The following is a 12,329-nucleotide window of genomic DNA, read 5'->3' as shown; positions in this document are numbered from 1 at the left end:
CGTTAGTTGTGTTTATCAAAAACAATATGATCATTTAAAAGATCTGTGCGAGAGAAAATAACCCACAGTCTAATGCATAGTTTTAAGTTTATAATAATAAGATGTTTGTAATTGTAATTTTTTTCTATTGAAGTGATTTATTTGATTAGATTATGAAGAGAGGGTTTATGTTGAAACACTTAGATTTTTAAGGCGTCGAGCTAATGCTCGGCAGCCTTCTAGCGATCGTCTGGATTGGCAATTGTCCAAAATTTCATGCACTGCACCGCCTTTTAAATGCGCACAAAAAATAAGTTCCTTATAATATTAAACGTATTACAAGATTTTTATTCCATTTATTCAACTACATTGTGTACAAAAATTCCAACCTTGCCTCCCTGGTTATTGATAACTCTTTGCATAAGTATAAATTTGCCTATTCAAGAATGGCGGATGAATACAAAAGGTGTAAACATTACTAAATATTATTTTAGTTTATCGATTACATTATAACTGGAGACCGTGCCCGATAGAAATAAAATTTGATATGTAAATTTATTTGTTATCGGGCACGGCCTCCAAAATAAATGTAAGCGATAAACGTATCTAGTGATTTTGTTGCAATAAATAAACACGATAATGCAGTCGGTTTGGTCGAGCAAAATAAACAACCATACCATAGGTAATCTTGTTTCAAACGGGAATTGAAATAAATAAAAGTATGTTTTATTATTATAATTAGAGACACACTGTAATCAATGTATTCACCTTGAAAATTGTTCAAAGACTGTTTAAAGCAGAAAGAAAATAAAAAAAAATTTTAACTTTGAAATTTCTTTGATTTTTGTAACTATGATGAGTTACATGTATTGTATTATAAACGCATCACAACCTATTATATATGGAAATATAGTGATTTTTGTTTTTAAAGACCGCAAAACATAAATTATTTACTTTTTTTTATTCTAATATGTATTATTTGATATACGACTATTAGTACAAAAATTCAAATTATTGATATCATTTTATCAATCTATATAAAAGAAAATGTCAGCTCGACGCCTTTGTGGCCGTTCCGGCCTTTGATTTAACATACCATTGGAGAAATTATTGTTTGGCCAGCTCCTTTTTCAATATCACTGTACTTAACTTACAATAAAGCGTTTTTTTTTTTCGATCTTAAACGTTTAAATTAAGTTGCTGAATATCATATGTTTTGGAAGGAAATATGAGGGGAAGGGATTTTCATTCTGTAATCAATTAAATGATAAAATGGTAACTGACCTGTATCTTTGGTTAACCCCCACTCGTTCTCAAAGACGGTAAATTAGATTCACTATTGTTAACAAGACATCATACTATTAACAAATTTAAAATTCAATTCAAGAATTTGTGAATTTATACATATTTTTCAAAGTGCGTTAACAGTCTTGATACTTAAAATGTTGATGTACCTTCATAACGCATTTTGAAAAAAAAATTCAAAGTGGGTTAACTTGGTCCCAAATCTAACGCCCTTTTTGATCCCAATCGTTGATTTGGTCCCAAATTTATCGCACTTTGAAATTTTTTTCAAAATGGACAATTTTTTCAAAGTACGTTGCCACAATGCTAAGATGTATGTGATGAAGCATTATCATGAATTAGACGAACCAGTCTAATTAGATTGTAGACGAACATGTCTAAATCCTGGCACAGTGCGTCGTTTATGAAAAAAATTCATATATTCTATTGCTTTTAAGACCTACCAAAGGAGACTGAACTTGATTTTTGCTCAAACAGGCATAAAAAAGAACGCATGTGTAAGAATGAAAATTATCATTCATTTAGTAAATGACAAAAAGATATTAACAAAACAGGGGGCTTTCATAAACATGTTACATAGTAATAGAACTTTTTGCTGAATGCAATCATGACCCTCTATTATAAACACATATGGAAAATAAATATCTACACAAAAGATATGGGGCCAAAAAATTAAAGATATATTATGCAACACATGTACATAATTAACATGACAGACCCTATTCTGTAGACACATAAGTAAAAACAAGCATCAAAAAACTGCCTGCCCACAAAAAAGGTGGGTAGAGACCCAAAAAGTAGGCCACCAATCCAATTTAGAATTGGATCCACCCACCCTTTAAACTTTAAGAATAACATCTTGGTACGTGTTTCATTAAGAGTTTTAAACCACTGGAACCAGGGAAGCATGTAATTGAAGAATGGTAGATGTATCAAAATGTGCTAGAACAGCCCAATTCGTTTATTTTTACGGAAATAATGAAACCATAGAGAAAGCAAGTACCCGGGTAGTTGTTTAAAGATTTCCTTGACGTACAGTTACTCTCGTTTAGTACTTACACAGATTTAGCAAAGGATATAGCGAATATATGTGGGATCCCAGTCAAAGTTCTCAACAAAGGAATATGCAATTCGTATTTATTAAAGTTTGAAGATTTAAAATAAGATGAATTCCTAATAAAGATGGTACACTTAAGCAATAATAACTATCGGTTTAAGGATCCTGGGGCATTTTATGGAAAACCCTTAATCAAAATTAAATATCTTTGATTTAACGTCAATAATTAAGTCTAATTGTTCGAATCATATATATATATATATTCACTGAAGAGCCGAACAGGCGAAAGCGCTATGGATTAAATACGAGAGAAAAGAAGTATTGTGTTATCGTTTGCTAAAAACTTATATTTTGAATATTTTGAAAAGTAATGTTGAACACAAGTGGCTTGGAAAAAAGCAACTTAAATTTAATTTCATTTGGTTTCGGAAAAGGGTTAAGGGTGCTCTTATAATGCTTCAAGATTTTATCGTCGCTGGAAAATTATACGAAAGACGGACGCTTTACAAGCAACAAGATTGCGTTTAGTTACTGCATTTTCATTTGTCAATTTTGATATTTTGTTCATGTTTATTTATAATGTACAAAATATTTGTATATGTAGATAAAGCATAATAATGATTTACTTTAAGAACCCATGGATTGGTTGTATGCATTCTTTTATTTTCTAATATTTGGATTAAACAATGCATTGTATACATGTATGTCAGGGATGGGGTCAATTACAATAAAAAGTAATTAATTAAATTACAATTACTTGCTTAAATCCTTCAATTAAATTACCATTACCATTACAAGAGTTTTCAAATGTAATTAATTAAATTACAATTACTTCACAGATGTAATTAAATAAATTACAAATTACATTTTTATCAAAATTTACTAAAACCATGTTGTACCGATAGCTACAACATATAAACATTGAAGGAGAATTGTCTATAATGTGAATAAAATCTTGTCATAATCAAAATACTTTCACTCTTTTAGAATTTGCTAACTACTCTGATAGGTAACAATTTTTGGAAAGAAAAAAATATAAATGGGGTTTTAATGTTTATTTCAAAACGCAGGTAGTCACAATATGGAGGTGTCCCATACATGTACCACCTTGATATTCAATAAACATTTAGAAGTAATATCCCCTAACCTACATCCATCATGTCAACTTAAGTATTTCTTTATAGAAACAATGCCAAAAACATACATTGTATGTTAATTATTTGGATTACTAATGCTGTCAAGCAAATACTCAAAAACCATTAGATATGGTCGGTTGGTATTGTAAATTCTTCCAAGACCATTTAGAAAAAAAACTATGAAGAGTTCTTGAGTATTTTACTTTAAAAAGTATTTGTTTAATTTTGAACGTCAGAATTTAAATCACCGACTTCCTGTTGAGACTAACAGATGGTTAGATATTAGTGTTAATAAAAGGCGCTAAACCTTATGTACAATTTCATAAAAATCATATAGCCAATGAACTTCATTTTGTGTTTTTCCATGTATTAGACAAATTATTTAGATTTTTACCTATTTTTACCTATTTTATTACCTAGATTTTGTGAAAGATCAACCACCTTTAATTGTTTTGAGTTTTGCGAATGAGTTTTACTTTACAATTTAAAAAAGCTTTATTAATTTTTACATAAAATTTTGGAATTAGTCTGTCCTCATTGAACATTTGTACATTTTTCTCATTTTTTTTCTTTAATTCAATATGTACCTCGAAAGTAAGATTTACATTTCCAAATATATATATATATATATATATATATATATATATATATATATATATATATATATATATATATATATATATATATATATATATACCTAATTTCCCAATACAACAAAAAATAAATCGGCACAGTTTTAAATAATTTAAAAATAGTAAATATCCAGAATGAAATCACAAAATGATCCTATTTACTGCAGTAAATAGTCTCGGGAGCCCTCACCACAGTTAGAATGCCTCCACATTCCCGTAATGTAGCAGAAAATTGCAGAATAGCTCCTGAACGATTTTGGAGAAAATTAATAAAGTTGCCTTGAAAATAACAGTCAAATTCATTATAAACCTTTTTGAGGCTGTAAATACCTTTCATCTAAAAAGTTTAATCCATATTTTAAAAGAATTCAACACTTTTTACCAACGCACACTTATTATCTTTGCTGCAGGGACAATACACGGAACGCATTCTATCGTAAAACTGGGTCTGTAGGACATTATTCATTAAAACATATTCTATCTTTACTCTCCTAAAAATATATAATGTGAATTGTTTATGCATGTAATCAAATATTTTTTTGTCATCACGAAGACAAAAGTAAGTACTTAGTTGAAATGTATATTAATTGTTATTTCATACTTTCTCTCATAAGAAATCATTATATAATATATATATATAAACAGAATATATAGCAAAAGTCCAATGAAAATTTACCCGTATTTGTATTATCTGAGTTTATTCATGCAAATATGATCTTGTGGAAACATAAACTAAAGATCCCGTAAGCATGAATGTATTGCGCAAGCGCAAGATTGTAAAATCCAAAAAATCCAGTTGATTTCCGGGATTTTGGGGGGAATTTTCGTTGATTCTATTAATAAGCAAAGCTTAACTGAGAAAAAATAAAAACAAATTGGTAATCTTCAAGTACCAATTCTTCCGATTTATCGGTATGAAAGACCAAAAATTCGAGTCTATTATTTTAATATAGTAATATATATATATATATATATATATATATATATATATATATATATATATATATATATATATATATATATATATATATATATATATATATATATATATATATATATAATGTACCGTCACGTTTGCGATTTGAGTGAACTTAATTGAATTGAGGTAAAAACAAAGACTGTCTCCATTATTTTTAATTCAAATTCGCATTTCATAATTTCATAATGTCATGTAAACGTATTTTTCCGCTGTAATTAAAGTTTGATTAAATTTGTACCGACAAATTCTAAATGTCACAAGCGACAAAATTTAAGGGATTGCATAACAGTTTACATAAGATATCAAAACAAAAAATATGAATATTATGTATTTGTCTGTAAAAAGGAGCAATCACGAACAGGTACAACGCTCCCTCGAGACTGGAGGATTGGACACACCACTGTTACAACGCACTTTGAAAAATTACGCAATTTAAAAAAAATTTTCAAAGTGCGTTAATTTTGGGACCAAGTCAACGCACTATTATTTTTTTTTCAAAGTGCGTTGATATCGTCGATATCAATGCACTTTGAAAAAAAAAATGTTCAGTGTTTATAGTGAAAATAGTTGATAGTTTTATATGCAATAAATGATTGTTTTAACCTTGTTTAGCTTAATGTGATATATATATATATATAAAAAAAAGAACTCATTGCATTCTTAGCTAACTTGATAAACAGTTTCTAGATGAGAATTGTTCTCTTTTCTCATTAGACAATATCGACAATTTACACAGAGAGAACAATTCGGGAGGTTTAAATTATCCAAATATGATGTAAACTTCATCGCTTAGCAACTGTATTTTCCTTTATTGAGTATGCAGCAAATTTACTTCTTATCTAGTATATTGGGCTATGCCCGAACGAATATGATTTGTAGATATGAATGATGGAGATCAATGTATAAATTATTTCAACTTGTTTATTGCAAATATGGTGTGAAAAAGGATACATGTACCTTAATTCTATTTATCAAAAACAAAATTATCTTTTATAGAAGATCAGTTCGAGGAAATTAACCCACATTCTAATCCTTATTTTTAAGTTTATATTATGTTCTTATTCACCAGTTCAAATGAACATAAATTATTTATAAATTAAAACTCAAACACATATGTAGGAACTGCTTCGCCTGCGTCTATGCAACAGACTTAATTTTAATTCAAAATCTTTATAAGTATATTCATTTACTCTTCTTGTTCATAATCAACATTCTACAATATAAAAAATAAAACATTAGATACATGTACACAGCAAACGTAAAGGTAGGGGAGGGAGGCTGTTGCACGTAAAGCAGCGAAACCTCGAATGACTTAAATACCCTAATACCTGGACACAGGTAAACTACCTGTTCCGCACGAGTACACTTAACCCCGTATACTCGTCAATAAACCAATCGAAATCGATATACTATAAATAACACCGGAAACAATAACAACACGTGTTTCCCTTACCATTTATAAATATATATAATTTAATGTTCGTTAATGTTAATATTATTTTATTGAAGTGATTTTTTTTATTAGAATACGAAAAGAGGGTTACTGGTGAAACACATAGATTCTTTAACAAACCAATGGAGACATTATTGTTTGGTTAGTTCATTTTTTAAATAACACTGCATGTACTTATACGGAACATATTTCTTTTCCTATCTTAAATGTTTACCGAAAGTTGATGAATATCATGAATATCATATGTTTTGGAAGGAAAAATGATTGACAAGGGACTTTCATAGTGTAATCAGTTAAGTGATGCATGGTATTTGACCTGTGTCTTTGGTCCCCCCCCCCCCCCTTTCCCATACTAAATACGGTAATTAGATTCACGAGTGTTAACAAATCATCGTACTATCGACAAATTAGAATTGGAATGCAGTTAAACGACAACTTTGAGAGGATCGGGACGATACACATTGCATAGAAATATACATATAATAAGCACAAACATTGCAATAACTCTCAAATTGACATATACTCTCTGTTCTCTCATAATTGTCGTTTAACTGCATTCCACCTGTATCTCAAACGACCGTGTAGTGAGCGACCAGCGCGCTAGTTTCCCTTCGTCATCGAAACCAAGATATAGTCTTGCCTAGATGGCCCAGTGGTTAGCGCGGTGGCCGCTCACTGCTAGGAGAATGGGTTCCAGAGGTCGTGAGTTCAAGCCGCGGCCGGGGTGGAGATGGACCTCCAAAAAGGTGAATTTCTCTGTGCCTTATGTATATCTTTATCATTCACTATGGGCAGGTATATGTCAATTCGAGAGTTATTTATATATATATATATATATATATATATATATATTTACATTATCCAGTGTCTCTGTCTGTGATAACACTACGTATCGATTTTGTTCTATATAACCCATAATACAAATGACGCCAAATTGAGGCGCCAGCGGGGTTTGCTTATTTATATTTAAAGATTTAATCGTACGATGGCCTAAAATTATATTAATATAAGTAATAAGGAATCATTCTTTGAATATTATGAGGTGATAATTTCGGTCGGGGCGTGATCAAATCTATCATAAAGCCCTTCGGGCTTTATTGGATTTGATCACGCCCTGACCGAAATTATCACCTCATAATACTCAAAGAATGATTCCTTATTCCTTATATATATACACTTAAAAGTCTAATTACCATCCATATTCAGTAAAGTACTCAGTATAGCTTTATTTTTCAGAAAAGTGCTAGTTTTAGCGTTAGTATTTCAATCATACTGATCTCATACTATTCTCATATGAGAAGCATGCGGAAAAAAATGCACTAAACTTTTGTAATTGTTACCATTGAGTATATCACTTAAAAGAAATGTACGTTTTCTAGAATGGCAAGTAACTGTATACATTTTAATGCACATAATTTTCTGCATACCTTGCAACGGATAGGTTTCCAAAGACATTTTATAAAACGACTATCTTTTAATCAGGGGGTCTACTACTTTTTAAAATGTTCTGCCGTCTTAAATTAATTTCACCCTTATATCTCTTTTTAATATCATTTTTGGGAGTTGATTTTAATCAACTCTCCTATGCACTTACTCGGGCAAAGCGAAAATGAAACAGTGTTTGGACCTAAGCACAAATCAATACCGCTGACAACACTTAGTTCTTCAAAATAATAGATAAATTCGATGCTATGTATTCTGAAGCATTGTTTTTCAAGAAAACTTATTTATTAATACCGTGAAAATAGTAAGATTTTAAATTGTACAAACAGTTTAGATATTTTTCAAAGTCGTATGTATTCCTACGCTAGAGTTCAATGTAGTCTCGTCCAACCAGACGCTTGGCTGTCTCCGTTAATATCCGACAAAACAGAGTCTCTCTTGCTTTTCGGAGATAAACGGAGACAGCCGAGCGTTTGGTTGAACAAGACAAGAGTTCAATCTTGCTTGGAACCATACAATTTCTCAGAAATACTTCGATTACTGATACTTCTTGCCATGCAAAATCACATATCATTGATTTTGAATAAATGATAATCGATAAAATCAACTCCCGGCAGTACTTCAGTACTTTGATTTATCTATGTAGCAAAAAGTAAGAGAGAGAGAGGGGGGGGGGGGGGGCACAGCAACACAAAACAGAAGATAGAGAAAAATCGTTTTTATAAACGAATAGATATGATTTAACTATTATTTTTTACACATTTTTTACACATCAAATTCGTCATGTAAGTTTAAAACTTTCATTTAAACTTGCAATAATGAATATACCTAAACGTGTGATAGCGTTTTTATTTGTGATCATATGCCTTTGTGGTTTCTTTGGAAATTGAACGTCGTAGATTATTTCCAAACGAAAGAAGGAATATGCACTGAATATAAATATTATGTCATGAAACACAATTTAGAACGATTTCTTGCGCGTACTTTGCACCTTCTCATCGAATGTTATCTCAAAAGTCCCTGCGCACCCAGTGTGCAGATCGATCTGGCTAACCTTGGATATAATCCCTTATACAAGATTTTGGACTTTGAACACCTGCAGATTGTTTTTTTTATTTCTGTGGGGAAATATAATGCTCTATCATGAGTAACAATTTCTATAAATTACATGTATCTCAATGTCCCAAATAATGTAAAACTAATACGTGTTCCTGATTTATCTATCATCTATCAACCTCTTTGATTATTAAAGTTTACGAATTGTTTCGATACAACTTAAACATCCCCTCCCCAAAATAAAAAAAAATCCGAAATCCCCTTTGCACCTCATTGTCATGAGAAAAAAAATCATCAAAATTCAAGTTCACATGTCTTCCAAGGAAATGAACTTTGGACCGTGTTTTCTACTGCATGATACATTTCCCCATTTTTTACCACTTCGCGTGTCAGCCTTTGATGAATCTTCAGTAGGGTATATAAAGGAGCAAGTTTTAGAGTTGCCCCATTCTCCTTTTTCAGGTCGATTCCAGTGACAGAATGTTTCTTCGTGCTTGCATAGTAGTATGTGCCTCCTTGTGCCTCGCCCAGGCAGAATTTACTCAATTCCAATGGCGAAGCTGTAGTAAGTATAATTATCTCTTAAAATCGTAAGTGTTACTCTAGTTTTCTTAAAAGTTAGCTAGGGTTAGATTTGTATTTTCCAAAGCAAAAATTAAGAAGTTTAAATGCTCTCAGTATTAATAATATAAAATTAATACATGTCCTTTGTTTTAAACATTGTATTTTGGTGTTGCAGTGCACGCTTAGATTAGATACATATCCATTTAATATTTTATTATTTAAAAAGGGGAGGTTGGGTTATTATCTTTTTAATATTTACATTTTTCAGTGCCTTGGCCTATGTCGATTCTGTACTCTGCATTCCAATAGAACCATTTTAACAAGTCCTTGGACTTTCAGTAGGATGTCATATCTATTCCTTGCGTCAAAACAAGTTAAAATGACGCTGGTTTTAAGCAAAATATACACCGACTGCGTAGTTTTCACTCATAAGCCAGACAAATCTTGTTGGTTTCAAAGAGCCATGGCTGAATGGCCAGCCATGAATTAGACATGCCTACGTCACATTGCCGATTGACACAACTACCCAAAGTCCAAGCTCTTGTTAAAATGGTTCTAATTCAAATGACGTATAATTAGGTTAATCAAATATGGATAAACCCATTAGGCATGTTGTTTGGGGGGAGAACGTTAACTCTTTTTTTTGTAGATTCAATGAGCAATAACTCCACACATTCTGGACTAAGAGCATGCGCGCTAAGCTCTTCTTCTTAATTTCAACTGTTCCCTGAATCGGTCGCAAAAATCGAGTTCAATGTACATGTATGAAATCTTACTGATGTACGTGTACTATAAAAAAAAAACAATTATATTTATCTGATATTTGTGTATATATCTAAAGTTTGCAAATTTAATTAAACGGCCATGACAAATACGCCAAAATACAAAAGTCTTTTTCGTGTTTTGTATATATGAGGGTAAATATTATTTTGAATTATAATTGTCTGTTGTCTTGATATCTGTAGTAGCTAGAAACATGAAAAGTATATTTATATGGGCTAAGGTTATAAAATGATTAGGGCACATGCGTGGTTTGGTTATCTTTATTTTAAATTTTGATCCTACTGTTGCCAAAAATTATATACATATAAATAAGCAGGAATCATTCTTTGAAAATTATGAAGTGATTATTTCGGTCGGAGCGTGATCAAATCTATCATAAAGCGCTTCGAGCTTTATCATATTTGATTACGCGACCAAAATTATCACCTAAAATACTCAAAGAATGATTCCTTATTACTTTAAGAAGTTTTGTTTATGACTGAAGAATGATATAATGAACCTTTGTGAGAGTCTTGATACATGTTCTTTTTGATAGCTACCGATAAAGTCAACCAGAAACTTAAGGTCTACAGTGCATCCGCCCGTCCCATGCCCGTCCTGACCCCGGGGAATCTACACCTCTCCTTCAGCGCCGAAGTTCTTCAACAAATTGAGCCGGGAACGGTCCTCAGTTTTAATATGACTCGCCATACCGCACTGGGACACGATGTTCATATTCCTTGTGTGGGCGGAATAGGAAGCTGGTAACAAAAATTATTCCTTTTTGTTTTGTTTTGTTTTGTTTTGTGTGGGGTTTTATTTTGATGTGTTTTAGTATTTTTTATGGGGTTTTTTTGGGGGGGTCTCCTTACTTAATACTCTCTTTTTTTTTTTAATTTTGCAACGTTGAAAAAAATGGAAAACATGTAAATTATATGATATGTTTTGTTATTACAAAGCGTCCTAGACGGTTGTTCCATTGTTGACACTTTAGTCAATGGAACGCGAGAAGGCCAGCGGGACTTGGGAAGACAACTAAAGAAAATGTTCGAGTCTGTAGGAATCTTCAGTTCCTGTCCAATCGCCGTCCAGAACGTCACCATTACTGATTACGTCATTCATATCGGAGATTTAGACCCTGCATTGAACGTTATAGCAGATGTAAGTTATTATTATTATTATTATCATTATTATTATTTTTGTTTTACATGTTACAACTTCAGTGAAAGCATTTTTTTCTCAGTCAAATATTAATACAATAATTTATACTTGCTAACGGAACTGCACTGAGAACAAACGTGACGTCGGAAAATAGTGTTCGATTTGATGTGCATAATTATCAATAGTCATAATGTTCAATAGCGTGCAATATTTCATGATTTTAGTTTGATTTTGATCACAAATGTGTATGTGTAACGACTTTTATAATTATTTTAAAATTTTTATATTGCTGAATTTAAAGCGTTATGAATAACCGTAAAATGAGAACATTAGTATTAGACAAAGATCCAAATTTAAACTGAACAAAATTCTTAAAAAAAGGAAAAAATAACAAAATTATCAGATCGATTTTTTGATATGATTTACATGTATATGATTAAACATAACAGCAAATACAACAACATGAAGAACACTGAAAAAGATATAAGATTTATTCTATTTCTCGTCAAGGGAGACTACACTATTCAAACAACCGTTCAACAACCCAGTACCGGAGTACAGTATGGGTGCTTTGAATTCGATGCCACTCTGAAGCGGAAGGAGACCCATGGACAGGGGTGGTTATTGGGAAGAAGGAGGCGTAGAAGCGATTAGTGATGCTTTGTTGGCATATCCGGTGCTTCGACAAACATTGTTCTTTGTTTCAAAATTCAGTATCATCTTATTATCTGTATTTCTTTTTTTTTATGGAGGGAGGGTGGGGATGTCATGCTTCATTAAAAAAATAAACACCTCAAACTCG

General features: G+C 31.5%; 1 protein-coding gene across 1 annotated transcript; it reads left to right on the top strand.

Moving 5' to 3' along the window:
* The first annotated feature begins 7,170 nt into the window (after nt 1-7,170).
* On the top strand, nt 7,171-12,329 carry LOC128177396 (ganglioside GM2 activator-like). Its single transcript, XM_052844087.1, has 5 exons — nt 7,171-7,287; nt 9,503-9,605; nt 10,923-11,130; nt 11,326-11,527; nt 12,038-12,329. The coding sequence occupies exons 1-5, from the start codon at nt 7,186-7,188 to the stop codon at nt 12,179-12,181; spliced, it is 759 nt and encodes a 252-aa protein (XP_052700047.1). The 5' UTR covers nt 7,171-7,185; the 3' UTR covers nt 12,182-12,329.

This window comes from Crassostrea angulata, chromosome 3 (assembly GCF_025612915.1).
Source record: "Crassostrea angulata isolate pt1a10 chromosome 3, ASM2561291v2, whole genome shotgun sequence".
Taxonomy (NCBI): domain Eukaryota; kingdom Metazoa; phylum Mollusca; class Bivalvia; order Ostreida; family Ostreidae; genus Magallana; species Magallana angulata.
This window is presented reverse-complemented; position numbering and strand designations above follow the sequence as displayed.